Source organism: Castor canadensis, chromosome 6 (assembly GCF_047511655.1).
Source record: "Castor canadensis chromosome 6, mCasCan1.hap1v2, whole genome shotgun sequence".
Classification (NCBI taxonomy): domain Eukaryota; kingdom Metazoa; phylum Chordata; class Mammalia; order Rodentia; family Castoridae; genus Castor; species Castor canadensis.
The window spans coordinates 1377689-1405683 of NC_133391.1; the positions used below are offsets into that span (position 1 = coordinate 1377689).

The 27995-nt window shown below is 58.3% G+C and overlaps 1 protein-coding gene across 1 annotated transcript; it reads left to right on the forward strand.

Annotated features, from left to right (window-relative positions):
- The first annotated feature begins 244 nt into the window (after positions 1–244).
- Positions 245–27961, forward strand: LOC109675301 (kinesin-like protein KIF19). The gene is given in 22 exon segments (XM_074075361.1): positions 245–248; positions 1598–1845; positions 2474–2554; positions 5160–5270; positions 5977–6095; positions 6597–6732; positions 6911–7036; positions 8701–8895; positions 10896–11048; positions 11902–12024; positions 13186–13333; positions 15146–15323; positions 16552–16732; positions 18168–18438; positions 19816–19937; positions 22008–22132; positions 22398–22473; positions 23867–24214; positions 25335–25395; positions 25398–25493; positions 26262–26369; positions 26919–27961. Coding segments are annotated over 22 exon segments (3111 nt in total). The 3' UTR covers positions 27020–27961.
- Positions 27962–27995: the final 34 nt, after the last annotated feature.

A 27995-nucleotide genomic window follows, 5' to 3' on the forward strand; every position in this document is an offset into this window, starting at 1 on the left:
CTCTTTGCACATAGATGGTGGCCCCCCGCCCCCTCCTGGTGCCTGTCCCCTCAGCATGAGGGTTGCTCACATGCACACCTGGCCTGGGAGCTCCTCGGGTCCGCGTCCTCCATTGCTCCTCCATGAGTTAGGCCAGGTTGTCCCAAATGCGTATTTTCTATGAAAAGGTTCTCATCCCACCAGCGAGAACTCTTTAAGCTTCGGAATTCCACAAGTTGGAAAATCTGTGTGGTGGTGTTCGCCCATGGGTGTGGCCTGGGCACAGTCCCGTTGACAAGGAGCGAACACATCCCAGTGCAGTTCACCTGCAGGATCTTCTGTCAGCCTGTGAGACTGGTGGGTCTCAGCCTCTCTCTGGATCTCATGGGGTCCCAAGCTGAGGACAGCTGCGGAAGCAGAGGCTTCCCAGGGTCCATGGACACAGGACACGGCAGACGGGCAGGGCCAGCCCAGGGTCCACTGAGCCCTTGTCCTCTGGGGGAGGCTTCACCCCAGGCCACAGTCATGGTGGGGTTCTCCGAGGCCTTGAGCGCTGAGATCCTGGAGGCCTTGGCGCTTGGCTCACCCTCCCCTCCCAGTTTCACACCCTTTAACCTTGGGCACTGTTTTCTAGTTTCATGGCAAGGAGAAGGAGGCAGTTTTAGCACAGTGACAGGTTTTTACAGCTTCGCAACTGTAGTTATTAACATCACCATAACTGCTTTCCATGGTTTGTAAATAAAAGCATGTTTGGAACACCCTTACTTGCTGTCTCCTGCAGTCCAGGTGTACAGGGGAATTCCTAGCCCGTCCTGGACCTGGCTGGGTAGTTAGAGGATGGCGGGCTGTCCCCAGGCCTGGGGTCTCAGGCCTTGGTGAGGCCTTGTCCATGTCATGTGTTCAGGAGGCCAGAGCAAGTCCCTGGGAGAGGGGCTGGAGCCTTGTTCTTTGTGGAAGAGGCATGGAGGCGTGAATTTAGAGGGTCAGGCAAGAGTTCTCTGATGCTCAGCATTGGACACCAAGGAAGAGGATTTGAACAGGTGCATGCTGGGGGCTTAGGGTGAGTTTCCCAGTGTTTTGGCAGAGAGCTAAGCATTCCAGCTGACCTTGAGTGAGGCGTGGGCTCAGACTTGGGCTCCAGGGACCTGACCTGTTTTCAGTAAGGATGTAGGATCTCGGCAGAGCCAGTCTGTGAGGTCCCGTACCACCTGGCAGGTGCATTCTGCCTTGGCCAGGTGAGTTCACCGTACAGTTGCCTTCCTGGGTATTGCAGTGGGAAGGTTAAGATCAGCATTTGCCAGGCTGGGCCTTTACTGGGTCCTGGGTGCACAGGCTGGCATGGAAAGCGGTTGGGAACTCCAGGTCATCTGGAGAAGGCATTCGGCTGAAGGTGCTGACACCCCAAAGGTGGTTTGGTATGCTGTGCCCAGGTGGCCCCCTGCTGGAGGAGGGGAGGGGGTTCCACCCTGTGGTAGATGGAGTTGCTATAGCACGAGGTGAGCGCAGACCGCACCGGTGCCTGGCGCTGTCTCATGTGCCATTGTCACATTGGCACTCAGGAGGTCTGCCCTGTTGCTTGGGGCTCTGCTCAGACCACATGGGCTGTCCTGCCCCTCAGGGAAGGCTAGGATTCGTAAAGGAGCTCCTTGCTGCCTGGCTGCACCCCCAGGGACCCTGCTGACGTCACCAGGAGGGGCTGAGCTAAGACACAAGTCTCCTTGCCTCCAGCTCTGCCTCCGCCACTCTCACAGGAAGCCCCTGGCCGACCTGGCCAGCAGCGTGCCCACTCACCAGGCCCCTGGCCTCTCCCCTGCTTGGGGCAGCCCGACCTTGAGGGAGATGGAGCCAAAGGACCAGCAGCTCGTGGTGAGTGCCCTCCTGCTCGTCCCCTGCCAGCTCCAGCTCCCGTGACACTCCAAACCCAGCACCCTGTGGTCAGAGCTCATCAGCCCAGCCCTGTGACCAGAGTCCCCACCTGCTCCCCCATTTACCCTCTCTAGTGATGCCCATACTTCCTCACCCAGAGTCCCCAGGCACTGCCCTCTGAAACCCCTTCCCAGAGAGCTCAGGACCTAGGCCAGGACCCCAGCTGGTGGCAAGTATCGCCCTGCTCATCCCCTACCGGGCCTACCCAGGCCCAAAGGCTTCCTCCAGGCAATGGTTTCCAAAAGTGCTTACCGGTGCGCTGAAGAGCCAGGCTAGGTGTATGTCCCTTGTGATGGTTTAATTGGGTGAGAAGCCTGTGTGACCTTGGGCAAGTTGCTTTACCTCTCTATTCAATGAGGGTGAAGCAACTGAGCTGTGAGTCATGAACTCCACACAAGGGTTAAGAAGCTAAGACAGAGCCCGTGTTGGACCCTCACTGTTTTACTAAGAATGCAAAAGCCACTGTAGGACCAGGACAGTTTGGGTTGAGGGTTTTGGTGTTGCACGGAAAAGAGGGAGTGGTCTAGTTGGGACCCCGGTGGACCAGCCACTCATGGCCTGCCCACAGGTTGCACTTCGGATCCGCCCACTTAACAGTGCAGAACAGGAGGAAGGGGCCACTGTCATCGCTCACAAAGTCGGGGACCAGGTGAGGCTGGGGAGCACAGAGATGGCCTCACCCCACTGTGTGCACTTCACAATCAATAAACACAGTGACCAAACTCTGCTGCAGGGGGCTGAACAGGGACTGATGGTGCCCACCCTGCCCCTGATTGACAGTGAGTGTGCTGTGTGGATCGCGCAAGAGCCTCAGAGCTGCCCTGGTCAGAGAGACCTCTGAGGAGAGGGGCCGGGAGGCCGGCAATGCCCTCTGATCCCCAGGGCAGGTGGCCTTGGCCTGGCAGGGGAGCAGCTGGGTGCCCTGTGAATGAGTGGGACACGGGGCAGGAAGGCCTGGGGCCACCTTGTCAGCAACCTGAGAGCCCAGGGGGTAGTGCTGCCTGGGGGACAGGGCGGGGTGGGGTGCCAGCTCGCTGCCACTCCAGGGAAAGCTGCTGCCTTGGTCACTTGCAGGCATAAGTGCCTAATTTGGGGTAAGCATTGTCATCAGGAAGGTGTCTTTAGTCGGGTGACATGGGATGTGGGGAAGATGTCCATGCTTAAGGGCAGACGACTCAGGATGCAATGTGGGTGGAGGAGCTCCTTGCTGGTGCTACCCACGGGTAGTCACCCGGTCCCCACCAGCAGGTCAGAGCACTCCCAGGGGGCCTGGGACAGCTGGCAGAGGCCAGGAGAGTTAGCACTGTGGTCAGGGACAACTAAGCAAATGGAACATCACAGCTGTTAAGTTGGGGAGGGGGCAAAGAGCCCACAGGAAGACCTGGCTTGCTGGGGGACACCGAGTGACTGCCCAAATCCACACTGCAACCCTGCTGACAATGGCACCAAGTCCCTGCTCACCACGCACCTGTGTTCAAACGTGGCGGTAAAACCCAGCGTTGGCAGAGAGGGGTGGGCAGGGCCTATGTGTCCCTCACGCCGGCTGTGGGCTCACTCTAAAAAATGAAGGTGCTGTTCTCCCCACAGAGAATGCACCATTTCAAAGTGAACCATCTGCAGGGTTAGTCCACTCCGGCATCGTGCGGCCAGCTCCTGTCTAGTGGCAGAAACCTTTTCTTCACCCCAAAAGGAGGCCCCACACCCATTAGCCACTGCTCCCCCACCCCCAGCCCCGGGCAGCCGCCTCTGCTTCCTGTCTGTAGATCTGGGTGTTTGGTATAAATGACACCACACGGCACGAGGCCTTTTGGCCAGAAACCAAGGGTTCATCATGTCGTGACATTTTTATCTTTTTTAAAAATTTTTGGTGGCACTGGGGCTTGAACTCTGGGCCTCACGCTTGCTAGGTGGTGTTGTTAACTCTTGAGCCTCTCTGCCAGCCGCAGAAATGTTTTTTGGTCTAAGACCCAATGCTGCGATCATTTTTGAATACCAAGGACCCTGTGCTGTGCGCGCAGACTCATTTGCTCTGCACAGCCCTTTAGCGGGCGGGTTCTGCGGTCACTGTCGCTTTTCAGATAAGGGAACTGAGTGAGGCCTGAGGAGTTGAGGCGACCTGCCCAAGGCCACCCAGCTGGTGAGGGGTGGCGCCTGGATAGGACCTCACTTTGGTGACCACCAGCCTCACTGCTCCTCCATAGCCCTGCTGACTGGAACCCTTGTCTGGTGACCCATCAGCGTCCTCCTACCTCTCGGGTGTGGCCCACAGTGGGTACACATGGGGCTGGGGAGGCCGCCCTGTGTCCCATCCTCAGAAAGGGAAGGAAAGCAGAGCACAGTTAGCTTGTGTCATGGAATCAGTCCTGGCCCGAAGCCAGGAGCAGCCCTGAGGGCCTGGGTCCAGCCCTGCCCCCGATTCCCCAGGAACCTCTGGTCCTCCTGGGACCACAGGTGTCAAACCTGTGAACCTAGGAGGAGTTGGGCAGTGGCCAGCTGGCAGGGCTGTTGGAACCACCTGGCTGTAGCCCCAAACTCCACGGGTTTGAGGTGCCCCGGCCCCCCAGTCCACCAGCCATGGTGCGTTTTGTCCCTCCCTGCCCCTATCTCTCCCGACCCCGGTTCCCTGGAATGGCTCCCCTGAACCCCTGTGCCAAGAGCCCAATACACTCTGCTCTGCAATAGTGTATTTATATGAGGTTGAGATGGTCCCCAGGGGGCGACCATGGTCTCAGAGAACCAGCATGTCCTCCCCTGTCCTGTGGGACCCTTGGCCCCGAGCCAGAGGCACACCAGGCAGAGGGATCCCAGGCACCCTTGGGGTCACTTGCCTGAGTGTGACAGTGGGACGGCCTGCCCGGCACTCTACAGTTTACAAAACCCTTTGTCCTCCCCTGTTCTGCTAGTTCATAGATGGGTTTTGTCCCTGTGGGGCCTGGGACTAGGGTGGGTTGCTGACACTGCTAGTCTGTTGTACTGAGCAGGGTTGTTCGAGTGTGGTCAGGCTGCCCTCCTTGGGTTAGGGGACGTTTTTGGGGCGTAGGTGTGACGTGGCTGCAGAGCCCAGAAGGACTGGGGGAGCTTATGGTCCTGCCTTGCCTTCTCAGAAAGCCAACAGTGAGGGTGCCAGGTGGGGTGTCACGCCCTCCTGGCATGAGCACAGGCCCACAGCTCTTGCCCTAAGGGTGGTGGCAGGCCTGGGGTCCTCCCTGGATCTGAGCAGCCCTCCTTGGGCCCTTCCCCTTCATCGCCCCCAGGTGGTGGTGCTCATGGACCCCCGCAAGGACCCTGAGGACACTCTGTGTGTGCACCGATCCCGGGAGCAAACTTTCATCTTTGACACTGTCTTCGACCAACATGCATCCCAGGTCCCCGCCACCCACCCCCACCCTGGCTCCATTGGGTGGGAGCACCCCTGGGATGGCCTGTGGCCGGGCCACCCATCCCCATCACTCCCAGGATCTCCCCGAGGAGCAAAAGGCTGTGGGCAGGAAACCCTCCCAGGGTCCATGGGCAGGGGCTACCAGGTGGGGGCAATCTTCCTACCTTTGTTACCAAGCACCCGGGATGGCAGGTGCTCACCACCACGCACAGCCCTGGGGTACTGGAGTTTGGACTCAAGGTCTACACCTTGAGCCACTCCACCAGCCTTTTTTTTAGGTGTGATATGGGTTTTTTTTAAGATAGGGTCTCATGAGCCATTTGCCCAGGGTGACTTCAAATCTTGATCCTCCCAATCTCTGCCTCCTGAATAGCTGGGATTACAGGCGTGAGCACCAGCGCTGGGTCTGACTCAACTCTTGCAGAGGCTCTGGGAAAGCCTCATATAGTCTTGGTCCGTAGCTATCTCAGGCCTCATGGTGGCAGCTCTTGCACACTTCTCCATTAACTCTCCCTGAAGCCACGCTGTGTGGTCGGCACCATGTGCAAAGTTACCCAGCGATGGGAGTGGGGTTGGAATCCAGGGATTCCCAGCACCCAGGCCTTCCCAGCCTCCCTCCTGTCAGCCTCCCTCCTGATGTTTGCACACACCACTCCCCTGTCCCCTCCCAACAGCCAGGTCCCCTGACTCAGGTTGGGCCATCGATTGACTGTCCTTCTGTCTGTCCGCAGCATCTCGTGGAGGGCGTCTCTCTCGGATACAACACAACGGTGTTTGCCTACGGGCCCTCAGGTACCATGCAGGGGCCGGAGTTGCTGGCAGCACAGCTCTCTTACTGTTTGAGACAGGGTCTCTCTGTTTACTCCAGGCTGGCTGGGAATTCAAAATCCTCAGCCCCCCAAGTGCTGGGATTACAGTAGGAACCACCATACCTGGTTTCAGCAGACTTTTTTTTGGTGGTACTTGGGATTGAACTCGGGGCCTTGTGTTTGCTAGGCAGGAGCTCTACCCCTTGAGCCATGCCCCAGTCCTTTCTTGTTTAGTTATTTTTCTAATAGAGTCTCAGCGTTTGTGCCTGGACCATGACCCTCCTGATCACACATCCCACATAGCTGGGGCAACAGGCGTGCACCACCACACCCAGCCATGGGCTGAGATGAGGTCTTATGAATTTTTTGCCCAAGCCTTGAACCATGATCCTCCTGATCTCTGCCTCCAGAGTAGCTGGGATTATAGGTATGAGCCACCATGCCCTGCTCAATTCTTGTACAGCACAGCTGAGCTTTCCTCAGGAGCCCCAACCCTTCCACAGTGCAGGGAAGACCCATACGATGCTGGGTGTGGACTCGGAGCCCGGTATCTACCTGCAGACCCTCACCGACCTCTTCCAGGCCATCCAGGAGGCCCAAGACAACACGGACTACAGTGTGTCCTTGTCTTACCTGGAGGTGAGCCTGCCTGCTGCCTCCATTACTTCATCTGCAAAAACCAGCCTCAACGCTGGGTGTCACCCCAAATGCCTGCCGCCTGAGCAAGACCTGCCCTCTTGGTGACAAGACAGGTCTTGTCACCTTGTAGGTCTTTGCATCACAGCTGCTTCACTCCAACCTTTCTGTTCAACCCCAGATTTATAACGAGGTGATCCGAGACCTGCTGAACCCGTCCTCGGGGCGTCTGGAACTGAGGGAAGGTGCAAGGGGCATCATCCAGATTGCAGGCATCACAGAAGTCTCCACCTCAAATGCCCAAGAGGTGAGGGTCACGGCAGCCACACGTGTGCCACAGCGCACAAAGTCCTCATTCGAGCTCACTGACCAGAGACCCACACGCAGCCCCTAGCTGCCTCCAAGCACCTGGCCTTGACCTACGGCAAATGCTTGCACCCGCTATCTGCTCAGGACACACGTCACCATCCATCCCACTCTCCCTTGGCCTCCAGGCACGGGTCCTTCTCCACACAGCGCTCCTGGTGGTCACGGCCTGCCTGCCCCGGGCTGGCTCAGGTCTACACCCACTGGCCAAGCTGGTCCTGACAGTGGTCCCTTACCAGAGGGGCCTGCAGCCATTTCCACAGCCCGGTCATCTCGCCAGCTCCACCTGCTCCTTCTGCAGCTTCTGAAGCTTTCAGGCCTCCAGATCAGCGCAGACTCCTCAGCCACCAACCCTGCCTGAGTGACCACGGGTGGCCATGCTGCCCAGCTCCATCTCCTCTTCTATCCCCTCCTCCCCCTCCCCCTCTCCCTCCATCTCCCCTCCTCCTCCTCCTCCATCCTCTCCTCCTTTATCTCCTCCATCTCCATCTCCTCCTCCTCCATCTCCTCCTCTTCCCCCTCCCCCTCCCCCTCCATCTCCCCTCCTCCTCCTCCTCCATCTCCTCCTCCTCCTCCATCCTCTCCTCCATCTCCATCTCCTCCATCTCCATCTCCTCCTCCTCCATCTCCTCCTCCTCCTCCTCCTTTATCTCCTCCTCCTCCTCCATCTCCTCCTCCTCCATCTCCTCCTCCTCCCCCTCCTCCATCTCCTCCTCCTCCATCTCCTCCTCCTCCATCTCCTCCTCCTCCTCCTCCCCCTCCTCTATCTCCTCCTCCTCCATCTCCTCCTCCTCCATCTCCTCCATCCCCTCCTCCTCTATCTCCTCTTTCTCCTCCATCTCCTCCTGTTCCACCTCCTTCTCCTCCTCCTCCTCCTCTTCCACCTCCTCCTCCTCCATCTCCTCCTCCTTCTTTTTCCTCTTCCTCTATCTCCTCATCCTTCCTCCTTCTCCTCTTCCTCTGCCTCCTCTCCATCTTCTTGGCCTCCACTCTTGGTGGTACTGGTGTTTGAACTTCAGAACCTACCAAGTTCTCTAGCACTTGAGCCACACCCCAGTCCTTTGTGCCTTAGGTATTTTTCCCGACTGGGTCTCCCACTTTTGCCTTACACTATTAGACTGTGATCCTCCTACCTCCACCTCTGAGTAGCTGGGATTACAGGTGTGCACCACCACACCTCCGGGAGTGGTCTTGTCTGATCTTGAATAATAGTGACTGTCCCAGTCTCCCTCCATATGCACTCTGCAGCCTCACGTGCATCTGTACACAGTAGGTGCTCAACAGAGGCTCACTGGAGAGGGGGCTTCCACAGAGGCTTGCACAGGAGATGGGGTTCACCGCCCCCCCCGCCAGCTCCCAAAAACCTACAGCTGCCTGGAAAGGGTCTGGGCTCCACAGAGGTGAGGTGGAGATTCACTGGTGACGTCTACCATGGGCAGAGACCAGGCAGGCGCTGTGCGTGTCTGCAATTCCTATGCAGTGCCCTGACTCCATGCACTAAGGCCGCAGTCCTGGGCCATCCTCCTCCTCTCTCCTGGGCGTCCCCAGAGCACACGTGTGTGGCCATGTGGCCTGTGACCTCCCGCCTGCTTCTGTCCCTCCTAGATCATGCAGCTCCTCACCAAAGGCAACCGGCAGCGCACGCAGGAGCCCACGGCCGCCAACAAGACGTCGTCCCGCTCCCACGCAGTCCTGCAGGTCACCGTGCACCAGCAGAGCCGCGCTGGGGACCCGGTGGAGGAAGTGCGGTTGGGGAGGCTCTTCATGGTGGACCTGGCAGGCTCCGAGCATGCAGCCCAGGTGTGTGCGATGCTCTGACCTGCCTCACCTTTTCAGATGTCACTGTGTCACTCACTGGGTGTCTGTCAGTCACCGTCAGTCTGACTGGGACCTTGTCTGTCCTGCCCAGCTGTGGCTTGACAAATGGAACAGCACCAGGCCCAGAAGAGGAGCTGGCTAAGTGTTTGTTGAGTGCAGAAGCCATCAAGTCGGTGTCAGTGGGCCGCTCACCCTGGGCCTGGACAGGCAAGGCTAAGTCACGCACATGCTGGCCCTTGGCAGCTCTGAGTGTCAGGGGACACGTGTGCACAGATGGCTATGCTGAGAGACCGGCGCTGAGGGCCAGACAAGTGGCAGTGGGGTCTCAGGCCTGAGCCTCAGAGCACCCCGAGGACTGAGTGGGCTCAAGGAAGATCTTTCAGAGCTGGGCGAGGTGGCTCCCGCCTGTAATCCCAGCTACTCAGGAGGCAGAGATCAGGAGATCGCGGTTCAAAGCCAGCCCAGGCAGATAGTTCCTGAGACCCCATCTCAAAAATTCCCATCACAAAACAGGGCTGGTGGAGTGGCTCCAGGTGGAAGCCCTGAGTTCAAACCCCAGTACCTCAACAACAAAAAAAGGAAGACCTTTCAGGAGAGGCCACAGTCAGGTCAGTGCACAAGGACTGGTGCAGAGGCTTCAGGTCCTACATGCGACTCTGCTGAGACCAGGCCTGGTGCCACTGCCCCAGCCCCAGCTCATGGTCCCTTGCCTCTCCTGTCTGGTTATGGGCATTAGATGACCAGACAGTGACCTGAGCAATCCTGGAGAGCAGGGACCCCACCCAGTACCAGAGAGTAGTTGACAGAGGTGGCGTCAGGACTATAGTGCACTCAACAAACGAGGCCTCCACACCAGGCCCTCGTCAGGCATGGTGCCTGTGGTGCTCCTTGTACGCTGTGAGTCCAGGCCAACAGCTTCTCCCTGCTCTGCAGAGCAGCGTCCAGGCACCGGGGCCGGCTGTGCACAGACATGGCCGTGTGCCCGGACTTGCAACCCGGCAAGTCTGCCCAAACTGTGCGCTTCCTGCCTGGGTTTTCTGCTCTGGTTTGCACTGCCTGCTCTGAGTCTTTGGGGTCTGGCTGTCTCTGTCCAGTGTCCTCCCTCTGTTCCATCCCTGCTCTGTGACTGGCCCCACCCTTGGGACCCAGATTGCTGAACTGAGCCGGGCCCCGCCAAACTACTTTAGTTTTTCTTTTACTTATTTATTTTAGGTGCTGGGGTTTGAACTTGCCTTGGGTTTGCTAGGCAGGCACTCTACCATTTGAGCCATACCCCGGTCATTTTGGTTTTCAGATAGGGTCTCACGTTTGCCCAGGCTGGCCTCAGACTGCAGTCCCCCTACCTCTGCCTACTGAGTGGCTAGGATTATAGGCGTGAGCCACTGTGCCCTGCCTAATTATCAGCATATACTAATTGTACAAGGTGAGGAGTTTTATTATCTTCCCCCCCACCCCCCACTTGTTCTCCACCCCACCCCCAAATATCTCCTTTCATTTAATGCCCTTAATATCAAGTTAATATCGAGTGGTAGAGCGCCTGCTCACTCCTCCAGCCTGTTTTGCCCTGTTTATTTCGGAGACGGGGTCTTGAGAATGATTTGCCCAGGCCGGCCTCGAACCTCGATCCTCCCAATCTCAGCCTCCCATGTAGCTGGGATTATAGGCGTGAGCTCCGTGCCCGGCTGTTCAAATCCTTTTTAGATTAGATTTTGCGTAGACGAGGAAAGGTGCGGCATTTGTCCTGCTGAGCCCGGCTTCCTTTGCTCAGTCACTCCTTTTTCTTATAAAACCTGCTTGTTCCGCACGGTCTTCCCTTCAATGCTCCTTTACCTCGGTTCATAGTGAGCATCGGGCTGCATCGGGGTGTCTCGTTTCCACTCCTGGGGTGCAGCCCCTCCCAGGCTCCTCCGGGCCTCGGCCCTTCCCTGGGAATGGGGACACAGGACTCAACTCAGCCGGCCTGTCCCGTCCCGTCTGCACAGATGCAGGGCCACGGCAGGAGGGTGAAGGAGGGCGCCCACATCAACCGCTCGCTGCTGACCCTGGGCAGCTGCATCAACGCACCGAGCGAGAGAGGCGAGGGAGGCCGCGCCTCCGTGAACTTCCGGGACAGCAAGCTCACACGGCTGCTCAAGGTGGGTGCTGTGGCCGCGGGGAGGTCACCTGCCGGGAGAGGCCCAGGCCTGAGAACCGGCGGCCTTGCCAGGGCCACCGGGGGCAGAGCCATGTCGGCCCGTGTCCCTTGGCCCTCTGAGCACGGGCTTGGCTTGCACGCCATGGTGACGGGGAGCTCGCCACCTTCCCCAGGCTGGCAGCCCCATGTGAAAAACTCCCTTTTTCCTTTTCTTTGGCAGTACTGCAGTTTGGTCTTAGGGCCTCTCGCTTTTTTTAGCTTATGTGCTGCGGAAGCGAGCACAGGGCCCCTCACTTGCTAGGCAGGTGCTCACTCCGCCAGCCCTTTTTGCTATCATTATTTTTGAGATGGGGTCTCACTTTATGTCCACACCAGCCTGGACTGCAGTCCTGGTGTGTTTCCCCAAGAGCTGGGGTGACAGGTGTGTACCACTGTGTCTGGCCATTGGTTGAGATGGGGTCTTGTGAATTTTTGCCCCGTCTGGCCTCTTACCGTGATCCTTCTGATCTCTGCCTCTTGAGTAGCTGGGATTACAGACATGAGCACCACACTCAGTGAAAAAGATCCTTTTTACCCTGAGCTGAATACAAGATGGGGACAAATGCACACATGGGCCAGGCAGTCAACACATGTCCCTGTGTGTGCCACCTGCTCTCATCAAAGTGGCCGTCAGGCAGGGTGGTCTACATCATCCTGAGGGTCGTCTCCCAGGCACAGGCCTGTCCCCGGCATCAGGCGCCCCCTCAGGCTCTGGCCCAGCAGGCCTGGTGTGCTGGTGCTGGGGACGGCCGCACCCTGGGCGTTTGGGACCACGTGGCTCCGTCACCTCAGCCCTGGGGCCTCCGCCTGAGCAGGATGCCTTGGGAGGGAACAGTCGCACCGTGATGATCGCTCACATCAGCCCCGCCAGCACCAGCTTTGAGGAGTCGAGGACCACGCTGCTGTAAGCCTGCAGAGCCAAAAACATCAAGACCCGGGTGAGCCTCGGTCCTCACTCCTCCCTCCCTCCCTCCCTCCCTCCCTCGCTCGCCCCCGTGCTCACTAACTCGCTCCTCACTCCCTGGCTGATTCCTAGCCTGCAGCTGGATGGCTGGGTATGCCCTGCACTGCTGTTCCTGGCTGGTGGCCTCTGTGCACCATCATTGTCCCTGGAGCAGGGATAAAGTAGCAGCAGAACAGCTTCCCGAGGCTGGGCATTCAAAACAGTGGAAGAGCCGGGCCTGGTGCTCACGCCTGTAGTGCCAGCCACTCAGGAGGCAGAGATCAGGAGGACTGTGGTTTGAGGCCAGCCAGGCAAATAGTTCATGAGACCCTATGTCAAAAATTCCCGTCACAGTAAAGGGCTGGGGAGTGGCTCAAGGGGTAGAGCGCCTGCCTGGCAAGCACAAAGCCCTGAGTTCAAATCCCAGTGCTGCAGTACAGCCAAAAAGAAAATATAACATAAATAATAATAACAATAAAAACAGGTAAACTTCTGGTCTTGTGCAGCTCTGGGCTTAGCCATGGGATAGGGACAGCAGGTGGTGGGCCTGGACTCACTGGTTAGCACCCTGCTCCATGGCCACAGGCTGCTGTCAGAAAGAATGACACCAGAGACCAAATTCGGAGGGTCCTCTGTGAAGAGGGTGGTCAGGCAAGGTCTGCTGAGGAGGGGACATAGAAGGGCCCCAGTGATAAGCGTGTGACGTGCACATAGAGGCCACTGAGCACAGCTCAAAGGACCTGCCGCCCTGTGACTCAGAAACCTCACTTCCCCAAGCCCCTTGGAGTGCCACGTCAGGCTGTGTGCACCTTGATGGACCGGTGGGCGACCAAGACCGAGGATGAGAGGGGCCATCGTGCAGACAGGTGGACAGCCCCCTGGTAGAGAGCAATGAAGGAAATGTGGCTGTACACCGTGTGGTGCTCACGCCTGTAATCCCAGCTACTCAGGAGGCAGAGATCAGGAGGATCGTGGTTTGAGACCGGCTCCTGGCAAATAGTTGGCGAGGGCTGGTGGAGTGGCTCAAGGTGAAGGCCCTGAGTTCAAGCCCCAGCACTGCAGTACGTGAAGGAATTGGAGTGAGTCTCCCATCGCCTGTGTCCCTGCAAAAGCAGTGTCCACAGGGCTGAGCTTGGCCATGTGTCCTCACCCTCAGGTCAAGCACAACCTGCTGACTGTATTGTACCGCACTGCTCAGTACACAGACGTCATCTCCGACCTGCACAGGGAGATCGAGCTCCTCAAGTCGAAAATTGAGAAGCAGCAGAAGGAGAAGGCAAAGCCCAGTGTCCTGGACATGCAAGGTGGGGCTGAGCCAGCCTGTGGTCTCCTGCCTGCCACAGGGCCCTGTCACCCTCCCCGGGGCTCTGTCACCCTCCCCAGGGCCCTGTCACCCTCCCTGGGGCCCTGTCACCTTCCCCGGAGCCCTGTCACCCTCCCCGGGGTCCTGTCACCCTCCCCAGGGCCCTGTCACCTTCCCCGGGGCTCTGTCACCCTCCCCGGGGTCCTGTCACCTTCCCCAGGGCTCTGTCACCCTCCCCGGGGTCCTGTCACCTTCCCCGGGGCTCTGTGGTCAGTGTCCCTGTCCTATGTGTCCATTGCTCCTTCTGGCTCGGATGCTGCACTGGGTCTGGCCCACTCTGAGCATTTAGAGAGTGATCTGGAGATCACGCCACAAGCTCCTCTCCATCCCTCCTCCCTCCTTCTTCCTCCCTCTTCCCTTCCTCCTTCCCTCCTTTGAGACCCTATCTCAAAAAAACTCATGACAGAAAGGGCTGGTGGAGCAGCTCAAGGTGGAGGCCCTTAGTTCAAACCCCAGTACCACAAAGAAAAAAAAGACTATGAAGCTAAATCTTACCATAATTTATAAAGAATCTCAAAAATCAATAAGGATGAGCAAACAGCCATTCTTACGCATTACATACACTTGAGGTATTGTCTGGTCATTACACGGGCAAGCTGGAGGCGTGCCTCAGGTAGTAGAGCACCTGCCTAGCAAGCACAAAGACCTAAGTTCTAATCCCAGTACCACTAAATGGAAAAATGGGCAAGACATTGAATAGGCATTTCACAGAAGATTATGAGTGGCAGTGAATGTGACAAGATTCTCATGCACTGGAAGTAGAGATGCATCCACCTACCCATCCACCCCCCCATCCACCCACCCATCCATCCACTCCCCCATCCATCCGCCCACCATCCACCCATCCACCCACCCACCCACCCATCCACCTGTCCACCCATCCACCCGTCCACCCCCCCATCCATCCACCCATCCACCCATCCACCCATCCACCCATCCACCCCCCCATCCACCCACCCATCCATCCACCCATCCACCCACCCACCCACCCGTCCACCCGTCCACCCGTCCGTCCACCCACCCACCTGTCCACCCCCCCCATCCATCCACCCATCCACCCATCCACCCATCCACCCATCCACCCCCCCATCCACCCATCCACCCATCCACCCATCCACCCACCCACCCACCCATCCACCCGTCCACCCATCCACCCATCCACCCCCCACCCATCCACCCATCCACCCACCCACCCACCCACCCATCCATCCACCCATCCATCCATCCGCCCACCATCCACCCATCCACCCATCCACCCATCCACCCGTCCACCCATCCACCCATCCACCCCCCCATCCATCCACCCATCCACCCCCCCATCCACCCACCCATCCATCCACCCATCCACCCATCCATCCACCCATCCACCCATCCATCCACCCATCCACCCATCCACCCACCCATCCATCCACCCCCCCATCCATCCGCCCACCATCCACCCATCCACCCACCCGCCCACCCGTCCACCCGTCCACCCGTCCGTCCACCCACCCACCTGTCCACCCACCCATCCGTCCGTCCACCATCCACCCACCCGTCCATCCGCCCGTTCACCCACCCACCCGTCCATCCGCCTGTCCACCCACCCGTCCACCCGTCCACCCGTCCATCCATCCGTCCACCCATCCATCCGTCCATCCACCCATCTCACATGTATCAAACTCCCCCTTGGACAAGACCTCACTTTGGTGTGTGAGCATGAGATTTGACTGTGGATTGACTGACACCGCTCCTGGTCCCTTCCTGCCCGCAGTCACTGTCACCCCGCATGATGCAGAGGAGGAGAGCTGCCTACAGATGGACAGAATCTGGGCACAGCTTGCTGGGGTGGTCCGGGAGCAGCTGGCAATTCGCCGTAGCCTGGTGGAGCTGGAGAACGCCAGCATCGAGCTGCGCATGGACACATCTCGCCACCTGCTGACCATCGCAGAGTGAGCGCGTCCCCACTGGGTGGGGCAGAGGGGCCCTGGTTGGAGCCCTTTCACTGCTACCGGCTGCAGGTCCCCAAGAAGGACTTTAGCCAAGCAGGACTCCTGTGCCCCTGCTTTCCACTCTTCTGCCCAGGTCCCTTGGGTCTTTCACAGGCCAGGGTCCAGAGCCTGCCCTGGAGGGCAGGTGAGGACCAGAAGATTTTATGACACAGGATGCTGAGGCGCCGAGATGTGGGTTTGTCCTGGGCCACGCTCTGTCCCTATGAGGGTAGAGTGACCGCGTGCAGAGAGACTGACCTTGATGCCCGTCACCCACACCAGGGCATTTGGGGAGGGCAGGGGCAGTGTTAGCATTACACTGGGACAGCAGGTTGCTCTCCCGGGGAAGCCACGACCCAAGGCCGCCACTCTGGGTAAATTAAGGCAGTTCTGTGATTTAACCTACTAAGTCCCTCCCCCCCACTGCCCGTTCTGCTGAGCCTCTCCTCCTCCTTCCTCCATCTTCTCTTTCCTTCTCTCTTTCTTCTCTCGTGTCTCGCTCCTTCTTTCTTCCTCTCTCCTTTTCTTTCTCTTGCTTTCCTTCCTTTCTTTCGGCAGTACTGAGGCTTGAACTCACAGCCTCGCCCCCCCGGGCCACTTGAGCCAGCCCCCAAGTCCTTTTGCTTTTTGAGTTTGTTTTTGAGATCGCGTCTCATGGCTCTGCCCACGGCAACCTTGAACCACAGTCCCCCCTCCACCTTCCCAGTAGCTGGGATTACAGGTGTGAACTACATGCCTGTCCCCCGTCTATTGCACAAACAGCACAAGACTTACTTTAAAATGTACTCACAGGGAGCCTTTGCAGCAAGAGGTCCACTCACCCGGCTTCCTCAGTGCCCCCTTCCTGCCTGGGTCCACGATCCTCGTGCTCACACTCAGTCTGGGACCTCGCCTCATTCACAGAGCCCGGGGTGCTGAGTTCCCCTCGTGAGCACCCCAGGCCCCCAGGCTGTTGTCACCCCAGCTTTACAACCAGGAGACAGAGGCTCAGAGGGGCGCGTTTCTTTAGGAGGTGGCGTGGGCGATTCCGGGTGGGCTGGGGGACACATATGCAGGAAAGGTCATCGGGCTGCCCTTTACACCTGCACCTGTGAAGGGCCAGCGGGAGCCACAGAGGCTCTAGGACAGAGGTACAGGAATCCCGGCCCTGGGCACCACTGGCACCCTGACCCCTCTGTCCTGGCCACAGCTGGGAGCGGGAGAAGTCCCACCACCACGTGCACAGGGACGGGGCCGAGCCGGACAAGGACGAGGAGCCGGTGGATGCTGGCGGGGACGAGGGCGAGTCCGCAGAGCCGCACGAGGTGGCTATGGCCAGAGAAGCGGTCCACCTGCTTTTGGCCGAGCAGCAGAAAACGGCAGCCCTCAAGGTGAGGGAGGGTCCACGCGCATTCACAGTCCTGGGTGTCGTGGGCCAGCCCTTCGCGGACCTCAGCCCATTCCGTGGAGTGACGGCTTTACAGCTCACAAGGTGTTTCCACTGTGCCCTCCGTCCGCCCCCAATTCTGGTCTTGGCATCAGGATGGGACACAGCCAGAGGGAAGCCACACCAGGCTGCTCTGCGGCCACGGCGGGCTTTTCCCATGTGGTGACTCCTCGATACGTCACAGTCTCACTTCAGAAAACACGCAGGGCTGGCACGGGACAGAGTCCCTGGGGAGAAAGAAGGGCAGGGACAGGGGCACCACAAGCGTCCTTTCTGAAGAGAAAGAGAAGTGTCTGAGGAGGTCAGACCAAACCGGGAGCCTCTCAGAATTGTCACATCTGCCCGCAGCAATGTGGTCACCGGGCAATTCCACTCCGAGATTAAAGGCCGTGTTTCCTTCCGCCTTTAAAAAACGGGCGAAGGCCTTTTGCTTGAGCCACTGCTGTGCAAGTGACAAGAGCAAGGGACTCCAAGAGCCAAATGGAGGTTGTGACCGGCGATGGCGTCTGCAAAGATGAGCTCACCACGTAATCAGTAGTTACCAAAGGGAGCGCGGTCTGCAGCACCACCTCAGCCCCAGGCCCTGGGGACCTGAGGGTGACCGAGGCGCGTTCGACGCCTTGAGCTCACAATCCAAGGGGAAAAGACGCAAACGCCCGCCTGCAGTTCAGCATGGCTGCATGGCTGCAGTCACAGGCGCGGGTGCTGGCAGGGACACGGCTGTTCCCCCAGCCAGGGAGCCGGGGACACCTCTGGGAGGAGAGCAGGGTCTTGCTGGGGCAGCTGAGCCAACCCTCCAAGGCTGTCCCCTACTGACCCCAGACCAAGAGGAAGCAGGTGACCGGAACACATTCTCCTCTGTGCACCTGAAGGTGCCACCACCCGTTCCTGGGGTCTGCGTCTCTGGGCCCAGGCATTATCTCTGCAGGCCAAGGTAGAGCCGGCTGCTGACAGTTACTTTGCTGTGTCACCTTGACCAGGTTAGAGGACACAGGCACTCCATCAAACTCCAATGCAGGTGTCACTGTGGAGGTGTTTATGGATGTGACTGACGTTTTTCTTACTTTGTGGCATTGGGGTTTGAACTCAGGACCTACACTTGAGCTCCCCCAGCCCTTTTCTTGTGATGGGTTTTTTGAGATAGGGTCTCGTGAACTATTTCCCCGGCTGACTTTGAACCATGATCCTCCTGATCTCTGCCTCCTGAGTGGCTGGGATTACAGGCATGAGCCACTGGCGCCAGCTTGCATTAGGGATTTGAAGATGGAAGATGTGGTCAGCAGCTCTGGGGATGGCAGCACCCATCCCAGAGCAGCTGCTGACCATGAGCACGTCCCCCAAGGACACCGGCATCCACCCTGACCCCGCACGTCCTGCAGGCCCAGCTGGAGCAGCGCCTGGCCCACGCCAAGCGGAACGCCTCGCAGATGGAGCGGCTGCTGCCCGAGCAGGTGACCAGTGAGGCCCAGCGGGAGGTGCTGCGGCTGCTGTGCCGGGCCCACGAGCTGGAGGTGGAGAAGAGTGAACTGCAGGCCGACAACCTGCACCGGAAGAACCTGCTGGGCCAGAAGGAGTTCCTGATCCAGTGGTACCTCCAGCACCGGCTGCTGTGCGAGCCGCTCGTGCACGGCCAGCGGCAGCTGCTGCGAGGTGAGGCAGCGCCCGCCTTTGTCAGGGACAGTCCCCAGCGGCAGAGCACAGTTGTCCTCCAGCCCCACGCCGTCCAGTGCCTGCACTGATGGGGACCGCTCTGTGAGTGGCCCCTCCGCAGACAGGCCTGGCCTCCTGTAACCGTCCCTGGCCACAAGACACACATGGTTTTTGTCCTGTGTCCCTGTGGACCTTTGTTGTGGGCACCCCTCTCTGGTCAGTGCCAGCAGGTGACCACCCTGGTGTCTCCCCATGTCTTCTCCTGAGTTCCTGCCCCGTGTTCTTTTCCCTTCTTCTCTCCTCCCTCCCTCGAACTTACAATTGTCAGGCCTTTGCTTCGGTTTTTCCTTTTTAGCTTGTTTGGTTTTTTGAGTTGGGGTCTCACCATGTCATCCAGGCTGTTCAGCCTCCTGGGCTCAAGTGACCCTCAGCTTCCCAAATGCTGGGGCTTCAGGTTCTGCCTCTTTCTCTGGATCTGTCTGTCTGTCTCAGTCTCTGTGTCTGTTTCTGTCTCCTCTCTCTCTGAGTCTGTCTGTCTCTGTGTGTGTGTGTCTATCTGTCTCTGTCTGTCTCCGTCTGTCTCTATCTTTCCCTCTTGTGTCTGTTTCTGTCTCTGTCTGTCTGTCTGTCTGTCTCTGCAGTCCTGCAGGCTTTACCTGAGCCTTGCCTTTTGTCTAGCTCGTGTCCCATAGCACACAGTCCAGGTCACTGCCACACTCAGCACTTTCACACCACAGGGGACTCAGGGAGCTGAGCTGGCTGACCCAGGAAGGAGAAAGGGATGTTTTGGGTTGCGCCCTCTCTGGCTCTGTGCAGACCGGGCTGAACTAGGATTCAAACCCAGGGCCTCACACTTGCTGGGCAGGGGCTCTTCCATTTGAGCCACTCCTCCAACCCTTTTATTGTAGTGGGTTTTTTGGAGATAGGGTCTCACGAACTATTTGCCCAGGCTGGGTTTGAACCTCGATCCTCCTGATCTCTGCCTCTGGAGTGGCTGGGATTACAGGTATAAGCACCAGTGCCCGGCATATACTTCAGAATTGTTACTAGCCTGATTTTATGACTGAAAGGAGGCAATGCATGAACACAATAGAAGAAATTTAAACTTGGTCTGGGGACAGAGGTCAGTTGTAGAGTGTTTGTCTAGCATGTGTGAGGTCCTGGGTTCCATCCCCAGCACTGCCAAAAAAAAAAAAAAGGTAGAAAAGAAACATAAGGACAGTCCATCCGAAATGCCTTTTCTGTCAGGTCGGAGTTTTGCCTTCAAACTTCCGAAACAAACTTGCTGCCTTTTCAGCACATGGTGGACACCATGCATGGTTTCAGGGTGGGCTGTGTGCGGCCCCCGCTCTGATCCCTGCTTTCCTGGCTCTGCAGACAGTGGTGTCAAGGTGCCAGAGCCCCTGGAGCAGTGGTACCGGCTGTACTGTCGGGAGCTGGGTGAGGACACGCTGGACCGCCTGCTGCTTCTGCAGTCCATGATGTCCAGTCCCCTGCAGGTGAGGGCCGTGAGGGCCACCCGCCACGCTCAGTGCTGTCCCATCCTGCCAGGCCTGCCGTGCCCAGGCCCTGTGAGAGGGAAGAGGAGACCTGACGTCACCATAGAGGCACAGGTTCAGAGGGAGGGTGGCCAGGCCGCAGCTTGGCACCAGGCTGGTTTCAGGGCCCCACAGGCCTCAGCCTGGCTGGGGATTTGGTGAGGGAGGACATGACAGGTGAGCTGGGCGGGCCTGGGAGCCAGCACAGCTTAGAGGTGTCCTCAGATCCTCAGCATTGGGCAAGCATCACGAAGGAGTCCTGAGCCTCCCTAGTGGAGGGCCATATTGCCTTGGTGACCAGAGACACATCTTCCGGGGACCCCAGTGACACACTTGAAGTCTAGGACTTTCCTCTGGGGTAATGCAGGCTCCTCCTGCGAGGAAGATCCCTGTGGAGAGGCTAGTGAGGGACACTGTCTGTCACCAACCCTGACATGCCCCCAGGCCTGGTGTCCCCAGACCACAGACCTCTGTGTCATCTTTTTGGAAGAGGAATGGAGAAACCTCCAGACCTCCACAGAAAACTCAGGCTGTCACCACAGGACGCCACTTGGCTGCCCAGGCCTGTGACACTGACTTGCTGTCCCCTGAGGATTCTGGTGCTCACTCTCCTTGCATTTCTCCCCAGTCCCATCCCTCAGAACTGGGCCTGAGCTCTGAGTTTGTTCATGGTCTCTCTCTCTCTCTCTCTCCTTCTCTCTCTCTCTCTCTTGCTCCCCTCTTTCCCTCTTGAGCCACGGCTCCGGTCCGGTCCGTGGTGCTCTGGTTATTTTGGAGATGGGGTCTCACTTTTTGCTCAGGCTGGCCTGGATCATGACCGTCCAATTTTAAGCTTTTTTTTTTTTTTTTTTTGTCTGATGAGAACTTTTTATCCCGCGGCCTGGAACTGCTCATCCTCCTGACCTCAGTCTCCTGCGTCACTGGGGTGACAGGTGTGTGCCTCCGTGCACGGCCTGTCTTTTAAACTTTTTCAGTTTTTTGTGGTGCTGTGGATTGAACCCAGGGCCTTGTGGCTGCTAGGGAGGTGCGAGACCCTATGTGAAAAACACCTGAACCCAGCAGGGCTGGGCACGGCTCGGGAGGCAGAGTGCCCGCATGGCAAGCACGAGGCCCTGAGTTCAAATCCCAGTGCTGCTGAAACAAAGCAGTGACATAAATATAAATAAGCCTCCTGGCTGAAGGGCAGCCGCTCACCGGGCTGCCTGGGGTCTGTGGTCTGCTCCTGCCTTGCGGTGGCCACCTGCTAAGCTGGAAGCTCTCCCACAAATGGCCTCTCCCTTCCCCTCCTCCTCCTTTGTGATGCACAGCTTAGTGGCATTTGTGCAGCTACCTCCACCTTCTGAACATCCCATCTTCCCAAACCGAAGTCCTGCACCGGGAGAGTAACTGCTGTCCCCCCCACCTCGCCCCCATACTACTCCCTGTCTCTGGCTTCCCGTGAGGGCCGTCCTACAGTGGTGCTCCCACTGACTGCCTCGTCTCCCTCTGCGAAAGCCCTTCAAAGTTCATCCATGCTGTCGCAGGTGTCAGCAATCCCTTCCTTTTTAGGGCTGAATAATACTCCACTGTTTCAGGCATCCACTCGTCCATGAGTGGACACCTATGTAGCTTCCCCCCTTCTGCTGTTCTGATGGATGCTGCTCTGAACGTGGTGTGCAGATGCATCTTTAGAGTTCCCTGCTTTCAGTTCTTTGGGGCAAAGACCCAGAGGTGGAATTTCTGGGTCATACATGTCCCCTGTTTAACTTCTCGCCAGCCTGTGGACCTCTGAGGTCTCTGACAGCAGGTGTGCCCTGGGCACTGCGTTTGCTGATGGTGAGCTCATGTGATAAGCCGTGGGTCCACACACCTGTGCAGCAGAGCCTCCCCCTGTCCCCATGGTGGGGCACAGCAAGGTGAGGAGCTGACAGCTTCCTCTGGGTGCTGGTGGCCAGGACAGGAACCTCCCTGTGGCCCCCCAGGGGCCCTCTGCAGGTGACATGGTTGCACATGTCCCTGTTGACCTCACCTGGCTCCTCTTTCTGGTCCCAGGATGGCTCTGTTCTGAATATTTTGCCCCCGCCACCTGAGGAGTCCAGCAGCGGAAACCAGCCTGACGACAGGAAGGACCTCCCACGGGGCCCGTTTGAGGCCCCGGTGCTTCTGGACAGGGACAGGTGGGTGAGGGCAGAGCGGAATCAGGGCTCAGGCCATGAACCCCAGACACTGGGCAACACAGGCCTCTCTGCTCTGTGACCCTTCCTTGGTGGTCACTTTAATAATGACAGACTGAGCTGAGGGTAGCTGCACACACCTGTAATCCCAGTACTTGGGAGGCTGAGGCAGAAGGATTGCAAGTTCAAGGCCAGCCTGGGCCGTGTGGGTGGAGCAGCAGCAGAGGCTTGACTTTAGACACCCCACTGATATCTGTGTCACCTGCAGTGACAGTGACAGGTCGTCAAAATCCACACCATTGAGGAAGCTGAGAAAGCAAGGCTGTCCTGCTGACGCCGCCCACGTGTGAGGTTGGTGTTGGGGGTCACAGGCCACCTCAGGGCTGCACTGGGCCAGGAGGGTGGGAGGGGCTTCCGAGGAGCTGCCATACGAGCCGTCCCCTTCCTGGGCTTGGGGACATGAGTTTGGTCTCAGCTCAGTGAGCTGAGCTACCAAGAAGCACCCAGATGCGAGGCTTGGATGGACTTTCTGCAAATCCAAGGTCCCCTGTAGCATGGCCAGCTCCTGCAGAGCCTCTGGGAGGGGCCTTCCCGCTTCTTCCAGCACCTGGGGCTTCAGGCGTCCTTGGCCTGTGGCTCCATCTCTGCCCCCATGTCTGTGTGTCCTCTCCCTTTTCTCCTCCTTCCTCTCCTCCTCCTCCTCTTTTTTGGTGGGACTGGGATTTGAACTCAGGATTTCCCACTTGGAAAGCAGATGCTCTTCCACTTGAGCCACACCTCCTGTCTATTTTGTTCTGGTTATTTTGAAGATAAGGTCTCACAAGCTATTTGCCCAGGGCTGGCTTCGAACCTTGATCCTCCCTATCTCAGCCTCCCAAGTAGCTGGAATTATAGGCATGAGCCACTGGTGAGTGCCTGGCTTTTTTTTTTGAGACCCAGGTTGGCCTTGAACTGGAGATCCTCCAGCCTCAGCCTCCCGAGTGCTGGGATTACAGGCGTGCTCCACTGCCCTGACCTCTTCTTTTGTTAAGAATGTCAGAGGACTGGCAGAGCGGCTTAAGCGGTAGAGCGCCTGCCTAGCAAGCGTGAGGCCCTGAGTTCAAACCATAGTCCTGCCAAAAAACCCCAAAACACCCCACCCCACAGGGAGCCACAGGGCCACTTTGCTGTGCTGGGGACTCAGCCCCGGGAGAAGCCAGCCAATGGCTCTGTGAGCCCTGACCCCTTGGTGGACACAATGTCACCTCAAATGCCACACTCACTCCTAGATGTCCCATGATGGTCATCACAGGGCAGCACTCTGAGCCCCACACCCTTCCTTAGGCCTGTCCTGCACTGCCCCCCGTCTCTCTTCCTCGTTCACTGCCACCTTGTCTGAAGTCACTGTCTCTGCGTCGGCTTCTGGGGACCCCACTGGGCCAATCAATAGTGACCCCCCCAGTGGTCTTGGAACCAGAGTTCATGCCCAACTCTGGGAATTCCGACATGGCACATCTGGCCACTGCCCCCCAGGGAGGTGACTCCTTCATATGGGTCATTGTCCTCTTTTGGGGGTGTCTGTCCTGCCAGGCTCTGCTGCCCCTCAGGGGTAGTTTGGGAACTTAAGGTGACCATAGGAGAGAGACTCAGAGCAAAGGAGGCAGGTGTGACATGGAGGTGGGGATGGACGCTGGGCTTTTCTCAGTCACCTCGGGGGCCCCGCTCTGTCCTGACCACTGTGGTGCTGGTCCCCTGCAGAACCCGGGCTCCCCGGGCGTGAAGACCCTGGTCTCCAAGCTGCACACCCCGGCCAGCCCGGCCCTGAGTGCCAAGGTCCTCAAGGTGGCCCTGGACACCAAGAGCATCTCGCTCATTGCGGCCAGCAGGCACGACAAGATGCAGGACCGCAAGGGCAGTGGCAGCCGCTCCTGCTGTCACCTGCTGGAGGACGCAGGCCTGGACTGCAGGGACCTGAAGCCCAGCGCCACCCCGGACTCCAGCCTGGCGGACAGGAGGTGGCCCTGCGCCAGCCCATGCGGGGACCGCCCTGTGGACAGGAAGGCCAGGAGGAAGCAGCCACCTTCCCTCATCCGGCATGCACGGCCGGTGGGTGACACGCTTGCCGCTCACTGGGGTGTGGCCAGGATGGCTGGGGACAGAGCACAGGAGGGGCCAGGCTGAAGGCCTGGTGGACACAGGAGGGCCCTGGACTATGGGAGGTGGCGGGAGCTGTGCACATTTGTGACCCGAGGGTTTTTTGCTCAGTCCTGGGAGTCGAACCCAGGGCCTTGTGCCGACCAGGCCACCCCTCCACCTCCGAGCCCAGGATCTATGTGTTGATTGGAGAGAATGGTGCGTAGCGTGGCTCAGGGTTAGGAGGATGGTCAGAGCTGAGTCGTTAGGCCTGATGGCCACCACCATCTGTCCTTCTGGTGTCTGGTGCTGGACCCACACAAACAGGTGGCCCGCCAGACCAGGGCCACTCTGTGACCACTTTCTGGGTTTCTGCTCCATTGGTTTTTGTTTTTTGGTTTTTTTTTGAGAGAGGGGGGTTTCGTTGTGTGGCCCAGGCTGGCCTCAAACTCACCATCCTGCCTCAGCCTCCTGAGTGCAGTGCGGGGATTACAGGCATCACCACCACATCCAGTTCTGCTCCTCTTCAAATGGCCATCAGCTTGTCTGTTTTGTTTGGCAGTACTGGGGTTTGAACTCAGGGCCTCACGCTTTCCGCTTGCTGGGCAGGTGCTCAATCACTTGAGCCACCCCGCCAGCTCTGGCTTGTTTTTCTGAGACACAGTCTCGATAACTTTTGCACAGGCCGGCCTCAAACCACGGTCCTCCCACCTCCATCTCCACATAGGCCTCGTCCCATTTTTGACCGTGACTGAGCCGGCTGCAGCGACTCCACACAGACGTCAGTCGTTCCTGCTTTGAATTCCATTCTTGGCCTACTGAACTCTGTTGACCCATGGGAAAACTCAGTAAAACAGAATTGAGCAAAAATTCGAGAATCCTGGGTGTAGTGGTGTGTACCTGTAATCCCAGCAACTGGGGGAGGCTGAGGCAGGTTTGGGAGTTTGAGGCCAGGCTGGGCTACACAGCAAGACCTCGCCTCCACGGGGCCAGGCACACAGTAGGTTTGACATGGTCTTGGTTCACAGTAACCTCGACCTATCCCCCTGCAGCCACCGCTCCTCACTCCCTGCCCTGTGCCTTTTCCCTGCAGGTGACAGAGAAACCCCGGCCGCCCTCTGCAGACCTTGTGGCTGACAGTCAGCTGTCCCCGCACACCTCCAGCCATCAAAGTCACCAGGGAAGACCTTCTTCCCGGCTGTCCCCATCCCTGTGGGCTCCAAGTCGAAACCCAGCCTCAGTTTCCACACAGGTACGGGTTTGAAAAAGAAAGCAGAACGTTCAGTCTGTTTTTGTTTTTCTTTCTCTCCCTCCCTCCTTCCCTCCCTCCTTCTTTCCCTCCTTCCTTTCCCCCTTCTCTCCTTCCTTCCCTCCCTCCCTCCTGTCTGTCCTTCTGTCTGTCCTTCATGGTTACAAAGGCAGACTGTGGCTCCATGCCCCTCAGAGAGCGTCTGCAAGTGACCTGCAAGTGACCGGCCACAAGAGGGCGCGCATGCTGAGCACTTGGAAACAGGACTGTGCTAGGTGCGGTGGTCGTGCCTGTAATTCCAGCCACTCAGGAGGCTGAGATCCAAGGATGGCAGTTCCCGTCAGCCTGGGTAAAAATGTATTGATGCCCCATCTCAACCAACAAGCAGGGTGTGGTGGCACATGCCTGTCATCCCAGCTACTCAGGAAACACAAGGAAGATCATGTCCTAGCATGAATATGACACTATCTTAAAACAACTAAAATCAGCCAGGTGCCAGTGCTCATGCCTGTAATCCCAGCTAGTCAGGAGGCACAGAGGAGGAGGACTGAGGTTTGAAGCCAGCCTGGGCAAATAGTTCACGAGACCCTATCTCAAAAAACCCATCACAAAAAATGGCTGGTGGAGTGGCTCAAGCCATGAGAGCGTCTGTCTAGCAAGGGCGAAGCCCTGAGTTCAAACCCCAATGCCGCCAAAAGAAAACAAGCAAAGCAAGCAAACCCTCACCCAACTGTGGAACTAAAATGAGGCTAATATTCCGTTTCTGTTTAGACGAGAACATTCTCCATGTGCCCGACGTCACCTTCACCTTCCCCAGCACCGTGTGGCACACCAGCGCTGTCCCCAGCGGGCCATACCTCCTGCCCCATGACATCCGAGGTCAGTGGCGTCCCCTCCCGCCCTGTGCGTCCCTCAGGTCTCACCCAGGGGCTCCCAGGATTGTCACATGCTGTCCGTGGGGGGCTGGGGGACAGTGGCACCTGCACCTCAGCTCCATGCTGGCCGCTGACCGCGGTGTCTGTGCAGCTGCATCATTCCCGTTTCCAAGATGGATGCTCAGGCTGTGACTCCCTCTGGGGATGTTCCACAAGGACCCCGTCCTCCTCACAGATGGCTGGGGCTCCTGGTGTGTCACTTCTCAGAGCAAGTGGCTTTGGGATGGTCCCAAGGGTGCCAGAGCAGCCGAGACCACCAAAGACCCAGGAGGTTGGGAAGGGAAGTCCCAGAGGCCCAGACGGTGGCCCTGGCCTGGGCAGGGCAGGAAGAGGGACAGTGCAAGTGACACCAGAGGGGACTCTGTCCCGAGGGCTGCTGGGCCCTGTGAGTGTCAAGCTGTGTGTGGTTCAGGCCCAGGCCAGGTATCCAGCTGGGGACCCCTGGGGCACTGGCTTTGCCTGGACCACAGACTGAGGACCCTGTCCGCCCCAGGGTCCACTGACAGCGGAGGCCGACGCCACAGCCCGCTGACCCCCAGCAACACCCATCGGCCCCGGGACGGCAGCGCCAAGAGTCCACCGCGTCCTAGGTAGATGGTGACCAGCAGGGCTGTCACCTGGTGGCCAGAGAAGGAGGATCTGAGACAGAGGACCCTGGCCAGTACACAGCAAGGACAGTGTGAGCGTCCAACCCAGGGCTGCTTCACCTTCTGAGGTCAGTGGCCATTGAGTGCCAGGGTGTGTCACTCACCCTCTGGGACAGCCACCTGCGCAGGGAACCTGGAGTCTCGACCTCTCAGCCTGGTCACAGATAGCGAGGTTGAGGCTTTCTGTAGTGACCCAGGACTGGTCACTCCCAGAGCCTGGCGCTGACCATGCACTGTCCTCAGGTCCTGGGCACCCAAGGTCCCCCAAATTCAGGCTTCTGGCTGTCACTGTCTGTCCCCGGCGTCTGCTGTGTCCCCTACCACAACCAATGCCTCTGCAAACTCAGGACAGCCTGGCCACCTCTGTCCTGCCAGAGATGACCGTCCCTACCTGGGCTCACACTGCACAGAGCTGGCAATGGGGCCTGGCGCAGAGCGGGCCCTTGCTGTCCACCACTTGTCATGACTGCCACTGGACACTCGTCACACAGTTACCTGTCTGCTTCCTGAGTGTCCCTAGACCTGCAGGCACACAGTAGGTGCTCAGTAAATGCTTGCTGACATGAAAGGCGGAGTGTACAGCGCCCAGTGGCCCACGTTCCAGGTGAAGCCAACAGTCCGAAGCCCCCGTGTGCAAGGGAACCAGGACACCTCTTGCTTAAAAGCTGTTTTCAGCGGGCACGGTGGAGCACACCTGTAATCCCAGCTACAGGGAGGGGTAAATAGCAGGACTGCGGCCCAGGCATAAGTGGGAAACCCTACTTGTAAAACACTAAAGCAAAAAGGCTAGAGCACCTGCCTAGCAAGCTCAACTCCCTGAGTTCAAATCCCAGTGCCGCCAAAATAAGATTAAATTAAAGCAATGGATTTATCTCACTCGTCAAGCATTTTCCCACCATTGGCTCAGCTGAGCTGTGGCTCCC